Source organism: Oncorhynchus mykiss, chromosome 15 (genome assembly GCF_057628025.1).
Source record: "Oncorhynchus mykiss isolate SJ-2025 chromosome 15, ASM5762802v1, whole genome shotgun sequence".
In the NCBI taxonomy this organism is placed as follows: domain Eukaryota; kingdom Metazoa; phylum Chordata; class Actinopteri; order Salmoniformes; family Salmonidae; genus Oncorhynchus; species Oncorhynchus mykiss.
In genome coordinates, this window is record NC_143036.1 from 21,378,703 (window position 1) to 21,397,379 (window position 18,677).

Genomic DNA, 18,677 nt, shown 5'->3' on the forward strand with positions numbered 1-18,677 from the left:
ACGTATATATATATATATAGTTTATATATATATAAACTTAGCCTTTATTTAACAACAAATTCTTATTTACAATGACGGCCTACACTGGCCAAACCCGGACGACTCTTGGCCAATTGTGCGCGCCATATGGGACACCCAATCACGGCCGGTTGTGATACAGCCTGGAATTGAACCAGGGTTTTTGTGTCTGACCGCTGAGCCCCTACATACACGTGTCCAAGTATGTACATTTTTCTGTGCAGCTACAAAAGATACAAAATGCATTTAGTGTACAAATAGGCCTAGCATTTAGAATAAAATCGCATTTAGGATACTGTCTTAGCTACAGTATCCCCCCCCCCCCCCCTTTGGGACTATGTTAATAGTCCCATAGGCACAACATTATCACATATTTTCACCACAACTGTATAATTTAAATGTCAATGCAGCCAAGGAGGTGTACAACAAACAAGCATTTGAATGGTAATACTTGAGACAGTTTGTGCCAGTTTGTGAAAGTATTGCTACCAGGGTTGACCATACACAGCATTTACATGTCCAGCCATTGGTCACAAATTGTATCTGAGGGTAAAAGAGGGTAAAAGCTCAAGTACAAAGTAATCAGTGATCACCTTTGTATTTGAGGTGTACTAACTGCATGATCAACAACATGCTGTGAGAGACATGTAGATGGGGGTTTCAATTTGCACGTTTAAACCAAACAACAAAGACACATTACAATCCCTTTTGATTGAATCATGGAGTGATAATCACATCTAAACATGATGAGTTGCCCCCTGACAGTTATCTGTCTGGACAAAAACATAGGGAGTGTAAAGTAAAATAATAGTCTTTAGGCTATTTACTACATTCTTGTCCATTGCAATTTTGGAATTTAATTCAATTTCTGGAGATTAAATTAATACACATATTTCTACCACTCTCAGCCATTTAGGCCACCATTGCTAAACACATTTTTGTAGGTAAAAGGAATCCATATATTTATACCACTCACAGCCACCACCATTGCTAAAAATGTTTTGTCTCTCTCCACAATTCAAGAATTATGGTTAGACAACTGTTAACTTGGTTGAAAAACGGTTAAAATTAGTACTCCCCCGAGGGTACCTGAACAACAATGGGACATATCTGAAGAGACACTTTATGGCAGAGATGTGAGGAAATGAACATTCTGATCCAAGGAGAGATAAACATGTTTGACATGTGTAATAAATTAGGCCTACATAGAAGTGATAGGCTGTGCCACTATGTTTGATAGATATGTCAATTATAGTGATAACCCACTGGGCACAGACATTAATTCAACATATATTCCATATTGGTTAAACGTAATTTCATTGAAATGAAGTGAAAACAATGTGGATTCAACCAGTGTGTGCCCAGTGGTTCAATTCAAGAGTTGACAATAAAAATGTCTTAAAACGTTATGGGCCTATTTAAATTAAAATATGAGATAAGCAGGCTGAGCACAACACCCTAACCATTAAACGTCATTACCACATTTAATCAAATAAAGTATTTTCAAGGTGAAGAAAGGATCAAAGGTATCAATCAAATATGGGAACTCACAGTGGCACTGGCAATGATATTATAAATAACTAGCTATTAAGTGTGCGCTCTGCAAATAGCTAGTTCAATCTTTTAAAATATAAATGGTGATCGTTTTATGGATATCCGATAAAGAGGAATAAATTGCACCAAAATAAATCAACCATTCATTAAATTGTTTCTGTCAAATACCTTTTAGCATATTTCTGTCAAAACTATTTTGCTTGTACAAATTACTATTTAGTTCAAAATGTGTGTATAACGGAAATAATGAATGGACCCTTCCAGGGGCGCGGCCTCACTTCCAAGATACCTGAATGGAAGACTGATTGGCTGCGACCTTGACCCACACCCACACCATTCACCTATAAACAGCACACCAAGGAGTTTTTGAACTTCTGGAAGGGTGGTTTCGGAGTTTTCCATCTTTAGGAAACTGCGTGGTAATTTGTTTGGACGGTTTCTTGTTCACATAGGCCTATTAACGTTAGTGAAAAATATGGCAGACTGGAAGGTACCAGTGAGCTTCAACCCATCCTACCACGCTTTTGCCTATGGTCTCGTGTACCAACCAGGGGCTGAGCAAAACCATCCTAACTTCTCCAGCTGGACAGAGGCCACATACAACTCTGGGGTCAGCGCCAGCTACTACTCGCAAGCGCAGCCACAGCATCAATCACCATCCTGGAGTCCCGAACTAAACAATGCTGGCACAAGCAATGGCCAATACCCGGGTTCTGTGGTATGTCTTGGTGACCCTCACAGCCATACCCAGAGTGGCCGCCTCTTCATTTCCAACAACCGGGCTCCGCATGATTCGCAAACGGAGACCGAGCGGCCAAGTAGCGACACCCAGAGCGACTCAGAGACTCACACCTCACCAGGTAAATAACTATCCACATTACTGCTACAAGTATGTAGTTAACATTAGCTAGTTCTTGTTTTGTGGTAGGTAATCGCCGAGTAAGTCTCTATCCGTGTAAATGGGTCCTACTGTATTCTAGGTTACTAGTTTGTCTGTAACGGACGGTATCGCAGACACAGTGGTAGTTATTGCACTGTATTTGATGGGTCTCGGGCTAAAGTGACGATCTCCCCCTCAAACTAAGCCCATGTGTGTATATCCAACGGCATCTTACTGGTTATTTGTTATGAACCGCTAAAAGTGCCCACTGGCGCAAGGGTTTACTCTTGGTCAGATTGCGTGAGCAATCCAAACTGACTTCACATACAAGTAAGTGTACATACTTTTCTAATTTCCTCACTCAGAGTCTTTGAGTTCAGTGAACGACCGAGAGGAGTACAATCCGCAAGCCAACCATACCACCTGGGTGAGAAATGAGTTGGCGACAGCCAGTGGAAGCCCAAATAGCAGTGAGCATGTCTCGAGTTCACATCCAGAGGAGTTTCGAAGTCCACACGTTATGGGGAGTGAGAACTGCACCCTGCAGTCATTGCCCCCTTCCCCAGAGAAAGTGGACAAGAATATCCCCCCCAAAAAAGCTCGAACTGCTTTCTCAACAGGCCAAATGGATGCCCTTACTCATAGGTTTAACATGCAGAAGTACCTCACCCCTGCTGAGATGAAGACCCTGGCTAGACTGACTGGGCTTACTTACAAACAGGTGCGTTAAGGCTACTTACTGTGTTAAGAACAATCTGCACTTCACAAATGTATCAAATCATAGCTGGTATTTGTTTCTGTTGCCAAATGTTTTTTTCCCAGGTAAAAACATGGTTCCAGAATCGCAGGATGAAACTGAAGAGGCACCAGAAAGATGACAGCTGGGCATCACCTGGCTACCCCAACCCTGGCTACCCCAACATGCCACAGCGCCCCCAGGTGAACATAATTGTAGTGCTGTAACTTAATGTAGCAGGTGAATAAAGATGCATGAGCAGTGTCCCCACATCTGTTTGTTAGGGGAAACAGGAGTTGGGGTGAAACACAAACATCCACTTTCTGCCAACCCAGCAGAGAGTGCTCTGTAACCCTGTCCAATAGACATTTTCCTTACCCAATTAAGGCATTTGACTATTTTTTTTTTTGCAATACTACAATTATTGTATATATTGCACAACCAGCTGTCTAGCTTGTACATCCTGTTGGTCAGTAACAGTGGCAACAGGCTTGGACATAGTGCCTCGTCCACAATGGAGACCTGTCCCTAGTCTGGACAATGTCTTAAAGGCAGGACGATACATCACTACGCACAGCTGTGCTTTTGACTTTTATTGATATTAACCACCATCTGTTTTGTTTAAGTTTCAGGGCAAACCCCAAGCACAGATCCAGGACCACACCATTGCTCAACAGTTTCGAGAGACCATGTTAAGGAGGAGTCCTCAACAGAACCTGCCTTACTATGCTGTTGGGTATCCTCGGCCATCCTCTCCCCCCCAGCCCCCTGCAAGGCCCCCGGGCATCTGGCCCCTGCCCCCAGCTGTGACCCACCATGAGTACCCCAATGGCTACAGCACAAACCACCATACTAGCATCAACAGTGATGACTGGAAAGTCATGAGCCCCATGCACAAGTCTAGCCAATAACCAACAAGAGGTAAAATGTTAGTGGTCATGGTGGTAAATTTACTGGATTGTCAACAGTGTTTTTGTTTTGAATGATTATTACAATTAAGCTTCAGACAGGCAATTCTCCATTTGGTGACGAGGTGTTGGCTTATCTTATCAATCTGTTTGAACCATTCGCCGGCCCCATGTGAATTGTATCCCTTCGTATTCATTAAGAAAAATCTGAAGTTTGATGTTTTATACCTTCCAAAGTTCTTATCTGTGTATTTAATATCGTTGCTGTTTTGGCATTCTGCTTTTTGATACTACTCTGACGAAGCTTTGCTGTGTCTGCTGGAAGTGGCATGCTTTTATTCCCTCACTAGCCTATTTGTTGATGTGATCTGTGCAAGGCACTACTGAATGTTTGTTGGTCCATGCTGCACCAGATTTGTATCCTATTGGATGCTTTTAACATTACTGCCATGTTTTATGACCTTGTTGTACAGTGTGATGCCCCCCATGTCAGGGTTGTTTAGTAGGCCCAAAATGGGGGGGGGGAATGCATTGACATGTACAATAAGTGGTTTTCTTGGCTGATTTCAAAATACTACCTCCCAGTTTCAATTTGTTTACACTTTGTGCCTACAGAACAATGCCAATGTCTTCAGGTGTTTTTTTATTTTTAATAAATACTAGTTGTATAGTCAACCTATTAAATTGTGGGATTTACTTATCTTGGGTGATGTACTACTGACATTTTGGGCAAATGGTTTACTGATAGTTTAACTTGATTAGTCTTTTCTTTGAAGGCATAGTAAGCTGAACCCAGCAACCAACCTGGTGTAAATATGTACATTACTGCTTTGACACTGGTTTATGGTAATGTCTGTTACCAATGTTGTCATTTTTTTCATGAGGAAAGAATGACTTGGTGCACAAATAAGCCATGTCTTAAGGGGCAAATGTTCATTCAAAATACTTAGTTTATGTAGTTTCACCTAGCATACAATTGTAATGTCAGATACAGGCTTTCCACACTTAGTGTGTCTAATCCCAAGCTCTCGTGAGCTGGAATAGCTCCGCCCCATGCTGTTTCTGTACAAGTACATTCCCTAGCCCCATAATTGGGAGAACATGCGTGTTATCAATTGAATCAAACATGGCTTCCAAATGTTGGCCATTATGGGCTGTTCTCCCCTCAGCAGCCTCCTGTGAATAAAATCACTGAGTAGGCCTGGAACTGTCTTGAGCTAGCTCGGTGTGAATAGGTTGTAATAAAAAGATGTCTTTATTGAAAAGGTTGTATATTTACACCAGAACCAATCAGGATGGTGACTAGCACACTTTCTCCCATCGTTTATGCAAGAGCTGATCCTTCTGCCAGAGGCTGATGCCCAACTGCAAGCCTGCATCACATATTGCACAACACACTCATCCCTTTAAAGATACCCTTTCCACCTAACTGATTCCCTTATTCAACCTCCATGGCAGCCTTTCATATTTCTAGAAGGCCCCCCCCCGGCATATAAACAGACCCATTCCTATGTCCAAATGCATCCTTCACTTGTCAACCACTGACCTGTATGTGATTGGTGGGAAAAAAAACATTTTCTTAACCAATCAAATCGACTAAATGAAAGGACAAAGACATTCAAACTGGGCTGTTATGTAATCGGCTGTACATTCCATTAGTCCATCTTGAGGCTGCGGTAGATGTAGCGAATAAAGACCAGTGAGGCCCAGAAGGAGACAGTACCCAGCATGAGGGAAAAGACCAGCGCTGTGAGGAGTGAGTAACCAAAGAACTCTGCGCTCTGCACCAGGCCACTCATACTCGAACGATTGCGGTAGTAAAAGACTGAGTAGACAAAGATGAAGAGGCCCGTGGAACCTGTGCTCAGCACACTACGCCACCACCAGCGGTAGTCCTCGCCCGACAGCAGGAAGTAGGTGAGCGCCACCGAGATGCAGGCGCCCACCGAGAGGAGGATGGCGAACACGCAGAGGAGGATGCCGTACAGGGTGTAATGCTCGCGTCCCCACACGGTGGCGAAGATGTAGTACAGCTCCACTGAGATGGCACTGAGGGAGAGAGGTTAGGGGAATGAGTAGGCTAGACAATATACACACAATTTATGTCTGGGTGTTCAACATTCAGATTGTTTTAAGCAGCTAGCTCAAAGTAATCACAATAGATTTCCCTGACATGGAGGTAGAAAAATGAATCCTAAAACAAGACAGGAGTAGGATTACACACTAATGTTATAGATGCACTTTATTTCTGTTTTTTCTGTGACATGACAGCTACTAAAAGACACAACCACAAATGAAATGTGATCGATTGGTTTTATACACTGAATTATAGACTCTAGAGCGACAGCTGTTTAACTGAGACATTGAAAAAGCGCTCACTCATGACTCAGCAACGGGACTCCATTACCAAACACAGAGAGAAGCTCTCTGTTATTTTGATATTGTTACACACACCTGAAAGGCAGGAAGCCCCCAATGGCCATGTGTACAGCCGTGTGCTTGTACCAGGGCTGTGTGGGGATCTGGCGGGCGATGTTGCGTGTGCGACAGGGGGCCTGGAAGTTGCCTGCACGGTTCTTGCCCACAATGCCCCCGATGACAGTGAGGGGGAATCCCACCAGGACCCAGGCCCCCAGCAGCAGCAGCACTGTAGAGGCAGGCAGGGCCTGGGTGGAGCCGCTCCACCAGTGGACTGAGTTCACCACACTCCAAGTCAGGAACAGGGGAGCTGTGGGATTGAGGGAGGATGGTTAGAGGAGGGAATCAAGGAAGTAGGAAGAGAGGGTGGTTAACAAGGTGAGATGGGTGGAGAAAGGGAAGGAAGGAGAGTGGAGGAAGGAAGAAAGGGAGGGGAAAGAGGAGAAAGTCCAGTTCAAGCAGAGACGGAGAGAAGAGAAGTTTTATGGTAATTGAAACTCAACAGTTCGACACAGATCCTGCTAAAAAATGAACACGGTGTAAACTTTAGATGTTCACAGAGTTTTATTGTAATTGAAACTCAACCAAAACAAATGACACAGACAATATATATATGGAATATTTACTATATATGTATGACGTGATTCAAAAGACCAAATCTGTCCTCTCACCTGAGAAGAGTGAAGAGGTGAGGATGATATTCCAGACCCAGCGCTGGCCATGTATCTGTGTGTAGAAGCTACAGGAGCAGTATCCTGACACGCAGCTCGTCAACGCGTATAGCATGATGGCAGCCGAGTTGATAGCACCATGTCGATGCACATTAAACATTCCCAGCAGCGCCATGACGATGATCCCTACAGCAACCAGAGAGAGGTCAAATGGCAGAGCTTGGGGGAAGGAGCCGGTAGTGATAACCACAGTTCTTCATTTCTACAGACTATTTTGTCACAGGCATAGTACATGTACATTAAATCACATTTTATTTGTCACATGCCCCGAATACAACCTTACCGTGAATTGCTTACTTACAAACCCTTAAACCAACAATGCAGTTGTTATAGTAAAAACTATAGTAAAAACATTTAAAAAGTAACAAGAAAATTCCATAACAATAACGAGGCTATATACAGAGGGTACAGGTACCGAGTCAATGTGCTGGGGTAGTGGTCAGTCGAGGTCATTTGTACATGTAGGTAGGTGGTCACATCCAAGTTATGCATGTGTCCATGCTGATCAGATTTCCAGTTCTTGTCACACAGACATTCAATCCTCCTCCAATGGGGAGTAACAATGGAAAAGGAATGCAATGCATTTGATGTGCGCTAGAACTAGATGTCAACCGTCACACAACCATTCACAAATGGTCAAATTCAACCCTGATCTGCTTGTAGATATTCCTGAATTGCGATTCTGTATTTTGAGGAGCAGTAACTGTAAGATTTAATTCATGTGTTCTGAGTGTTAAACCAGTGTGTTGATGGTTACCTGTGGCCAGGGTTAGAAACTGAGCCCCCACTCCCAACACGGCACACAGCAGGCTTTTATAAGGGGGGAACCTAAAGACATCTGTGTGGATGATCTTCCAGCCATTATCCCCTTGGTCCAGATCATCACAGCCGCCCTCCTCCTCAACATTGTACCTACAGGAACAACCAGAAGAGAGAAAGATCTTGAGATATGGGAATGTCATTCGCACACAATTTAGCTACCATCTCCATACACAATCCTAATAAAACATGATATATAGTCACAAATAGACCTACTCTAATTATACCCAAACTCTTACATGCCAATATCAATGTGAGCTCTCCAGTAAAACAGAACATCCTTTTTAAAAATGTATTTCTATTTTTATTTTCTCCCCAATTTCGTGGTATCCAATTGGTAGTTACAGTCTTGTCCCATCGCTGCAACTCCCGTACGGACTCAGGAGAGGAAAAGGTCGAGAGACGTGCGTCCTCCGAAACACAACCCAACCAAGCCGCACTGCTTCTTGACACAATGCCCACTTAACCCAGAAGCCAGTCGCACCAATGTGTTGGAGGAAACACCGTACACCTGGCAACCGTGTCAGCCTGCATTGCGCCCGGACCCCCACAGGAGTCGCTAGTGCACGATGGGACAAGGACATCCCTGCCAGCCAAACACTCCCCTAACCCGGATGACGCTGGGCCCATGGGTCTCCCGGTCGCGACCGGCTGCGACAGAGCCTGGATTCGAACCCAGAATCTCTAGTGGCAGACCGCTGCGCCACTCGGGAGGCCCCAAAACAGAACATCATTAATGTCTAAACCTCCTCACTCTGTCCCCTCATTGGTCACCTGGCAAAGTCATTCTTGAGGACCCTCATGAGGATGATGATGACGAAGCCCAGCAGCAGTACCACCAGCACCAGGGAGTTGATAATAGACAGCCAGTGGATCTCTAGGGTCTTGGGGAAGAACGAGTAGTCCCTCAGTCTCTCGGCCCGCCGGGCGTGGTTCAGAGGGCTCTCGAACCAGTGCACGCTGTAGGAGAAGGACAGTGCCAGCCCGCCGCCCGTCCCCACCGCCCCATGCCCGGCGCCACCGTCCTCCAGGGGCACTGGCTTAGAGTCCTTCACGGAGACGTTGGCGAAGATCACAGAGTTTCCGTTGTACTCAATGTTGAAGTCCAGATGTGTCCACAGCCCCACCTATATACACACACACACCCACCCACACAGACAGACACATGATGCAGGTAGACTTATATTTGGGTTTTGACATGAGGGTCTGAAAGGGAGTCAGACTAACCCACCTTATGACTATGGGGCAGGAAGCCACTCTCCTCCATGTACCCCACAAAGCCCCAGATGGGAATGTCATCCAGGACAAACTCAAAGTAATACAGCTCCTCTATGGCCTCTCGGAGTTGGTCCACCTACATGAAAGTAGGAAAAAGGAAAAACATCACAAACTAGGTTTAGTTACACCTTTCCATGATGCAATGTACTGTGAAGTTCTGCGTATTTTGTCCGAATGCAAATACCTCTTTCTCTGTGAGGGTTAGCTGGCAGAGTAACTTCTTCTCTGTATTCTCTCTGAATTTGATTTCATACAGGGACTCTGCCATCCGATCCCCATCAAGCACTTCTCCTAGACTAAGGGACTTGTGGTGCACCTGGGGAAAAAAAGGTTCTCAGACGTGGTATGCCAAGTCTTAATAGAATTATTATACACACACACTACTAACATGCATCTGTAGAGCCCTACAAGCATAATTCATTCGTCATATATTTGCATATCTACTAGTGGAGGCTGCTTAGGGGAGAACAACTCAATGGCTAGAATGGTACAAATGGAATGGCATCTAACACAAGGAAAATATGTTTGATGTACTTGATACCATTCCACTTACTCCGCTCCAGCCATTACCACAAGCCTGTTCTCCCCAATTAAGGTCCCACCAACCTCCTATGATATTCACATGTATTCACTGACCTCTTTAGGTCTGCAAACAGGCAACGTGTAGTAATGATACGTTTCCTGAGGGTTATGGTAAGGACCAACTTTGTTGACATATAATGTTACAGGATCCCCTTGCTTGTAGCTCACTGTAGCCCATGTTATCTGTGGCACGAGACACAGGACCAAGATGCAATAACCTATCATCCGGCAGACTCCTTGCTGGTTAGGATGTTCAATTTCAGCCATCATGGGCCCTGTTGAAAATGAATAGATTCCAATAATTGAACAGGTCAATTGTCAAAGCCTTTAAGCATATTCAGTGAGAGCAAACCATTGCATCATGTCGATATAACATCACTTTGCTATATCAACAACAGCCATCACCTACATAGCGACTGTCCCTGGCTACCTGTGAAACAACAACACATCGATAGTGCATTGCAAGAGTAAACTCTGCAAAGAGTCTGTACGTAGTCAGTGTTGACTCTACTATCTACGTTATTACAGTTGAATAAACATACAAAATTACTTGCTTTCATCTAAAAAAAAAGTCCTCCAGCTACATCGAGGAACTAGCTATCGTACCGTGCATCTCGCTAGCTCTAGAACATATCGTACCAAACCTGTCTGCCCGCTGGATTCCTCAGATTCCAGGCCCAAGAATACTCGCCTCCTCAGCGATGTCCAGCTAGGATTGGATCTAAATATTGATACACATTTTTAATATTCTAGTTAGTTTCAATTTTGTTACTTCGATTATCTAGAAATCCAGATATGTATCTTATTTTTAAAGACACATGAATCGGGATGAAGAAGGGGACCGTCTCCACGTCACCTTAAAAAATAAAAATAGCTAACGATGACTGACTTTTCCGGAGTGGGCGGTGTGAAGAAGCAAAAACACACCTCCACAGTACCTATTTTCAAATCTCTTATATTTTCTATCTAAATAAAATATGATCAATATAATTATTTCGTTTGTGCATAGTAATTGTTGTTGTGTCTCCTCTGATTACTGTTTAAATTCATGATATTTCTCTCGACCGGATTTCCCTTAATCTCACTAACCAATCAAATATGTTTATTTACTTCCTGTCAAAGACACAGGCCTTTTAATCTGTTACCGGTCAATCGATGAACGATACTCGAAGAGTCCTGGATTGTCAACCCAGTCTCTCATTAATTTTGTGCAAATTGTAATGCCTTGATACAGTTTTCGCATTTTCTTCGCAGTCTGAAACAGCTGTGACACGAGAACAGCCAGTGAGTTGCATGTAAACAATGTTTTATTCGTATGTTAGTCATGATAAATCCTTATTTTATAAAATATTATATTGTAGAAAATATTCACATTCAAATATCTTCAAGTTGCTAACGTTAGCTAGCAAGCTAGCTGTCTAAACTCATTTATAAATTAATGCAGCCCTTAGCCGTGGTATATTGCCCATATACCACAATCCCCCGAGGTACCTTAGTGCTATTATAAACTGTTTACCAAAGTAATTAGAGCAGTAAAAATACATGTTTTGTCATACCCGTGGTATACGTCTGATATACCACGGCTGTCAGCCAATCAGCATTCAGAGCTCTAACCACCCAGTTTATAACAGACCTATACCACTGGTATGACAAAACATTTTTTGGAACTTAGTAGTGAGTGTTGCAACCAAGGACAGACGATTTTTAGGTGTTACGCGCTTCAGCACTCAGCAGTCCCATCCTGTGAGTTTGTGTGGCTTACCACAGTTGACCAGGGCAGCTCTAGCAGGGCTGAAATTTGACGATCTGACTTGTTGGAAAGGTGACATCCTATGACGGTGTCACGTTGAAAGTCACTGAGCTCTTCAGTAAGGCCATTCTACTGCCAATGTTTGTCTATGGAGATTGCATGGCTCTGTGCTCAATTCTATACACCTGTCAGCAACAGGTGTGTCTGAAATAGCCAAATCCACACATGTTTTATTTATGTATGTATGTATGTATATATATATATATATATATATATATATATGTCTTTTTCTTTTGTACCCCATTTTTCTCCCCAAGAGGCGAAGGTCGATAGCCATGTGTCACAAACACAACCCAGCCAAGCCGCACTGCTTCTTGACACAATGCATGCTTAAAACGGGAATGTACACGACCGTGTCAACGTGCATGTGCCCGGGCCACCACAGGAGTCGCTAGAGCACGATGGGACAAGGACATCCCGGCTGGCCAAACCCTCCCCTAACCCAGACGATTGGGGCCAATTGTGGGTCTCCCGGTCGCGACACAGCCCGGTATCGAACCAGGATCTTTAGTAACGCAGCTAGCACAGCGTTGATCGCTGCGCCACTCGAGAGGCCCGAATCCACTCATTTGAAGGGGTGTCCACATACTTTTGTATTTGTAGTGTATTGTATACATTGTATTTTATTCTAACCCATTCTAATATGATATTTTCAAGTCTCTGTTAGTCATGTGATTTCACTTGCATCCACCTAATGGGCACGTTTTACCAGACCATCCACATGCTTGGGCATGGGATCAAACCTGTCTACGCTTTTGATGGCAAGCCCTCACAGCTGAAGTCACAAGAGGTAAGGACGGGGGTCACATCAAGATCACAACTTTATTGCCCCTCCTTGGGATGTTGATATGCATTATTTATTTTCTCAAATGTTGAACAACATATTTTTTTTATTTAACTAGGCAAGTCAATTAAGAACAAATTCTTATTTACAATGATGGCCTACACCAGCCAAACCCGAACAACACTGGGCCAGTTGTGCGCCACCCTATGGAACTCCCAATCACGTCCGGTTGTGATACAGCCTAGATTCGAACCAGGGTGTCTAATGACTGTGCCACTCGGGAGTCTTAATCTAACTTCTCTCTCTGTGTGGTTTTAGCTGGAGAAGGAGGGCAGAGGCTGAGAACCTGCTGGCCCAGGTGCAGGAAACAGGTACAGGACGTCACCAACGACATGATACAGAAATTACACCAACACGTGTGTAGTGATGACCAATTTTTCTATTCACCACCAGGGGAGCAGGAGAACATTGACAAGTTCAGTAAGCGTCTGGTGAAAGTTACCCGGCAGCACAACACGACGAGTGCAAGAAGCTGCTCACCCTAATGGGGGTGCCATACATCAAGGTTTGTCTCAAGTTTTGTTCCTTTCCTTAGCCACCCATAAACAAATCAATCTTCTGTGCACATAGTTACTGTACACCTCGGTCCATTCATTAAGTATTGAACGTATCTAAATGATCTTCCATCTCACCCACTAGGCTCCATGTGAGGCAGAGGCGAGCTGCACTGCTCTGGTTAAGGCGGTAGTCGCCACGGCAACAGAAGATACGGACAGCCTGACATTTGGAGCAGGGGTCCTACTGAGGCACCTCACCCCCAGCGACGCAAAGTACTACTGAAGTTTATATACCACCTTACCCATCTTTCATCCCAGTCATACAGTTTATCTAACAGTATTATAACAATAGAAGCTGTGTGTGTGTTGTATATTTTGTTTTTGAGGTTACTTGTAACATTTCTGTTTCTCTATCTTAGGAAGCTTCCTATCCTTCTGTGAGTTCACCTGTGTTGTGACTGTCAAACTTTGTAAGAGTTTGTAATCCCAATTCTCCATTGTTTAATTTGCTCCTCTTAAACACACACATGCACGACAGTCCCACATAATAACCAGTCCCTAGTTTGAGTTCCAAACCGTCACGCAGCAGTTATCCCATTCCCAGAAGTCAGTGTGAGTGTTTGTCTCCTTGGCCCCTTGCAGAAGCACCCTGCCCCAGAGGACTGCCTGTATAAGGAGGCCAGAGGTCTGTTCCTGCAGCCTGACATTGTGGACTGCTCCACAGTAACCTCAAGTGGAGCGAGCCCAACAAGGACACCCTTATCCAGTTCATGTGTGCAGAGAAACAGTTCAGGTACAGGATAGGATCGACATAATATAACATCACTGAGGTTATATTCCAACCCTTATGGAGCCTCACTCTGATTTATTTGAGTAAAAAATGGCAGGGGTGAATCCTACATTGACGTCAATGCACGACTAATGGGAAATTTGACTTAATGGTGTAAATATGAGAATATACGCTTCAGTCACACTTTTGCATTCTAAATAAGTCGATTTTATTTGAATCATTTGATGTGGCACTGTACTTTCCGACAATGGCACATGGTTGAAATCCTGCTCCACATCCACATGATGTTAAGCCATGGTTGGTATGAGTGATAAAATGTCTCATACTGTGAAGTCTGTTTGTGCACAGTGAGGACTGCATTAAGAACAGCTGTAAGAAGATGATGAAGGCAGCACACCGGGATGACCTGACTCTATTCACCATCATTGGCTCTCTGAGAGGGAAACCTATACATATTCAATGCATTTCAGTGCCTTTAAACAGGGTATAGTAGTAGGTGCCAGGCACACCGGTTTGAGTGTGTCAAGAACTGCAACGCTGCTGGGTTTTTCACACTCAACAGTTTCCTGTGTGTATCAAGGACATTCAGCCAGCTTGACACAACTGTGGGAAGCATTGGAGTCAACATGCAACTCAATATTAGGAAGATGTTTAGTACACTCAGTGTATACCATACCTCATCTATGTTTGATTAATAAAAAACATTGTCCACACCATACTGTATCCATATTAAAATAATCCTCACTACTTCCTCCTATTTATTTAGGAATAGACTTCAAAGAGGAAGTCAAGCAAGGAAAGAGGAAGTTGAGGAGTGTGCGTGATAATTAGACAACTACAATTACAGTGTCTAGCCAAGTCTGTTCTTCATGTTGAAAATGTGAGAATGGGGTAGTGGTTAACGTATTCCAATTAAACTAGCAAGTTTTATTAAAATGCTTTTTTCTTGAATAAAAGTAATAATGAATTTTGTATTTTGATTTATATTTTTCCACATGCATTCCCATTTAAGCCCGGAGATATAGGACGGTGAGATGGTTCTATTGACAAAAGCTTTGTTTGATGCATTTTTTTTGGTTTAATTTTTCATGACGGAAACAAATTGTGGAAGGTTTAATAGAAAGGGGATTTTTCAAATATTAGCATATACACATTTGCGTGCGCTGTTTCACATCTGATTAGGACGCCCAGCACATAGCCTTTTAAGGCATCCACTTTAAGGCCCAGTGCAGTCAAAAATGTGGTTTCCCTGTGTTTTATGTATACATTGAGTGTATAAACATTATTAACACCTGCCTTTTCCATGACCTAGACTGACAAGGTGGGTCAAATCCACTTCAATCAGTGTAGTTAGAGGGGTGGAGACAGGTTAAATAAGGATTTTTAAGCCTTGAGACAATTAAGAAATGGATTGCGCATGTGTGCCATTAAGAGGTTGAATGGGCAGGACAAGATTATAGTGCCTTTAAATGGGGTATGGGAAAGGGAAAGGGGGATACCTAGTCAGTTGTACAACAATGCATTCAACTGAAATGTTCAGGGGCAGAATGACAGATTTTTTACCTTGTCAGCTCGGGGATTCAATCCAGCAACGCTCTGATGGTAGTAGGTGCCAGGCATACCAGTTTGTGTCGAGAACTGCAACACTGCTGGGTTGCACCCAAAAGACATCTAGCCAACTAGATACAACTGTGGGAAGCATATAGAGTTAGCATCCTTGTTAATTGCTTTCGACACCTTGTAGAGTCCATGCCCTGACAAATTTAGGCTGTTCTGACGGGGAAATTTAGGCTGTTCTGACGGGGACGGGGGGGATATTGCCCTTTTAATGTAAGAGCTTTTTGAAAAGACTGCCTGAAGTTTCTGCCTGCTTTTGGTGGAATGGAGTTTTGGCCAGTCTGGTGACATCACCAGTCAGTAAATTACTTAAAATACCAATCAGAGAGTTCTAAACCTCTCTGCCAGTAACAGCTAGTTTTCCATCTTCCACTCCCCACTCAGACCACACCTGACAGTCCTAGCAAAATTGCTCATGCTAAGAAGCTATTTTTGTTTATTTCTGACCATTTGAATTGAAAACAATCACAGTAAGAGCAAACTCGTGTTAAATGCCTTGCTCAAGGGCACATCAACAGTTTTTTCACCTTGTCGGCTCTGGTATTCTAACCAGCAACCGTTCGGTAACTGGACAAACAGTCTAAACGCTAGGCATAGTAATAGGAAGTATGTGACTGATGTGACTCAATTTAATTATAACACTTTTGTTTATCAGAAACCACTACGGGTGTGTGATAGCTTCTCCTTTCCTGTGGATGGTTTTCATGATTGTAAGGCAAGTGTTTGACTTTTTCACAATCTTATCTTTTAATTTTAGTGTTCAAATTAAATGAAGGAAATTCATTGCAAGTAATGAGATTTAAAATGTTCAAAGTACTGCTGATAGTTCATGTATTTGCTTCAAAACTGAAATACCTATTTGATATGAGCATTGGTGTAAAGTACTTAAGTAACAATAGTTTTTTTGAGGTATCTGTACTTTACTATGTATATTTTTGACAACTTTTACTTAACTACATTCCTAAAGGAGATAATGTACTTTTTATTCCATGCATTTTCCCTGACATGCAAAAGTACTTGTCAAATTCACGCATTATCAAAAGAACATCCCTGGTCTATCCTACTGCCTCTGATCTGGCGGACTCATGAAACACAAATGCTTTGTTTGTAAATTATGCCTTGAGTGTTGGAATGGGCCTCTGGATATTTGTAAATAATGTCTTGAGTGTTGGAGTGGGCCCCTGGCTATCTGTAAATTGTGTCTTGAGTGTTGGAGTGGGCCCCTGGCTATTTGTAAATTATGTCTCGAGTGTTAGAGTGGGCCCCTGGCTATCTGTAAATTATGTCGGAGTGTTGGAGTGGGCCCCTGGCTATCTGTAAATTGTGTCTTGAGTGTTGGAGTTGGCCCCTGGCTATCTGTAAATTATGTCTTGAGTGTTGGAGTGGGCCCCTGGCTATCTGTAAATTATGTCGGAGTGTTGGAGTGTGCCATCTGTAAAGCTATCTGTAAAGAAAAAAAGAAAAGTGTGCTGTCTAGTTTGCTTAATATAAGCAATTTGAAATGATTTATACTTTAAGGTATCTTTACTTGTACTGAAGTATGACAATTCTGTACTTTTTCCACCACTGGATACGGGGATGGTTCAATGCAATACATCTCTAATCCTGATAATGCCATGATTAAGAATGAATCATGAATAATGATGAGAAAGGAAGTTAATGGCTACATCAAAACACCCACATCAAAAAAATACTATAGTATCCACTGGAGTGTTTTTGCAGACGTTACTGTAGTATGTAATGTCTTTACAGACTAAGTCTTGAGATAAAATGATAAAAATGTTCCATAACCTGTTGGTCGGTAGGACTGGGATCTGAACAGATAGTTCAGCGGTTCTGCTCTTTTCTATAACCTGTAGAGAACACAATACATGCTCTAGACTTGGCATGTACAGTGCCTTGCGAAAGTATTCGGCCCCCTTGAACTTTGCGACCTTTTGCCACATTTCAGGCTTCAAACATAAAGATATAAAACAGTATTTTTTTGTGAAGAATCAACAACAAGTGGGACACAATCATGAAGTGGAACGACATTTATTGGATATTTCAAACTTTTTTAACAAATCAAAAACTGAAAAATTGGGCGTGCAAAATTATTCAGCCCCTTTACTTTCAGTGCAGCAAACTCTCTCCAGAAGTTCAGTGAGGATCTCTGAATGATCCAATGTTGACCTAAATGACTAATGATGATAAATACAATCCACCTGTGTGTAATCAAGTCTCCGTATAAATGCACCTGCACTGTGATAGTCTCAGAGGTCCGTTAAAAGCGCAGAGAGCATCATGAAGAACAAGGAACACACCAGGCAGGTCCAAGATACTGTTTGAAGAAGTTTAAAGCCGGATTTGGATACAAAAAGATTTCCCAAGCTTTAAACATCCCAAGGAGCACTGTGCAAGCGATAATATTGAAATGGAAGGAGTATCAGACCACTGCAAATCTACCAAGACCTGGCCGTCCCTCTAAACTTTCAGCTCATACAAGGAGAAGACTGATCAGAGATGCAGCCAAGAGGCCCATGATCACTCTGGATGAACTGCAGAGATCTACAGCTGAGGTGGGAGACTCTGTCCATAGGACAACAATCAGTCGTATATTGCACAAATCTGGCCTTTATGGAAGAGTGGCAAGAAGAAAGCCATTTCTTAAAGATATCCATAAAAAGTGTCGTTTAAAGTTTGCCACAAGCCACCTGGGAGACACACCAAACATGTGGAAGAAGGTGCTCTGGTCAGATGAAACCAAAATTGAACTTTTTGGCAACAATGCAAAACGTTATGTTTGGCGTAAAAGCAACACAGCTGAACACACCATCCCCACTGTCAAACATGGTGGTGGCAGCATCATGGTTTGGGCCTGCTTTTCTTCAGCAGGGACAGGGAAGATGGTTAAAATTGATGGGAAGATGGATGGAGCCAAATACAGGACCATTCTGGAAGAAAACCTGATGGAGTCTGCAAAAGACCTGAGACTGGGACGGAGATTTGTCTTCCAACAAGACAATGATCCAAAACATAAAGCAAAATCTACAATGGAATGGTTCAAAAATAAACATATCCAGGTGTTAGAATGGCCAAGTCAAAGTCCAGACCTGAATCCAATCGAGAATCTGTGGAAAGAACTGAAAACTGCTGTTCACAAATGCTCTCCATCCAACCTCACTGAGCTCGAGCTGTTTTGCAAGGAGGAATGGG

At 43.0% G+C, this 18,677-nt stretch overlaps 2 protein-coding genes and 1 pseudogene across 7 annotated transcripts; 2 read left to right on the forward strand and 1 right to left on the reverse strand.

Moving 5' to 3' along the window:
* Positions 1-1,902: 1,902 nt before the first annotated feature.
* On the forward strand, positions 1,903-4,775 carry nanog (nanog homeobox). 2 transcript variants are annotated; one of them, XM_021562668.3, is made up of 4 exons: positions 1,903-2,432; positions 2,818-3,173; positions 3,275-3,391; positions 3,815-4,775. In XM_021562668.3, exons 1-4 carry the CDS (start codon positions 2,048-2,050, stop codon positions 4,097-4,099), a joined length of 1,143 nt encoding a protein of 380 aa, XP_021418343.2. In that variant the 5' UTR covers positions 1,903-2,047; the 3' UTR covers positions 4,100-4,775. The 2 variants fall into 2 exon arrangements, with proteins under 2 accessions (XP_021418343.2, XP_021418344.2); XM_021562669.3 differs by having other exon boundaries at positions 3,821-4,775.
* A 253-nt stretch (positions 4,776-5,028) lies between these two features.
* Positions 5,029-11,032, reverse strand: tm9sf1 (transmembrane 9 superfamily member 1). Of its 4 annotated transcripts, none has more exons than XM_021562667.3 (10): positions 10,781-11,028; positions 10,569-10,645; positions 9,979-10,199; positions 9,527-9,658; positions 9,296-9,418; positions 8,839-9,191; positions 8,003-8,157; positions 7,186-7,371; positions 6,551-6,824; positions 5,029-6,145 (listed from the first exon to the last, which is right to left on the reverse strand). In XM_021562667.3, the coding sequence occupies exons 3-10, from the start codon at positions 10,192-10,194 to the stop codon at positions 5,752-5,754; spliced, it is 1,833 nt and encodes a 610-aa protein (XP_021418342.2). In that variant the 5' UTR covers positions 10,195-10,199; positions 10,569-10,645; positions 10,781-11,028; the 3' UTR covers positions 5,029-5,751. The 4 variants fall into 4 exon arrangements, with proteins under 4 accessions (XP_021418342.2, XP_021418340.2, XP_021418341.2 ...); XM_021562665.3 differs by having other exon boundaries at positions 10,564-10,645; positions 10,781-11,014; XM_021562666.3 differs by having other exon boundaries at positions 10,569-11,032.
* Positions 11,033-12,582: 1,550 nt separating this feature from the next.
* LOC110490942 (flap endonuclease 1-like) lies at positions 12,583-14,349 on the forward strand (annotated as a pseudogene). Its single transcript, XR_016487009.1, has 7 exons — positions 12,583-12,605; positions 12,837-12,889; positions 12,972-13,083; positions 13,218-13,348; positions 13,495-13,512; positions 13,718-13,868; positions 14,214-14,349. The product of XR_016487009.1 is annotated as a flap endonuclease 1-like (transcript).
* Positions 14,350-18,677: the final 4,328 nt, after the last annotated feature.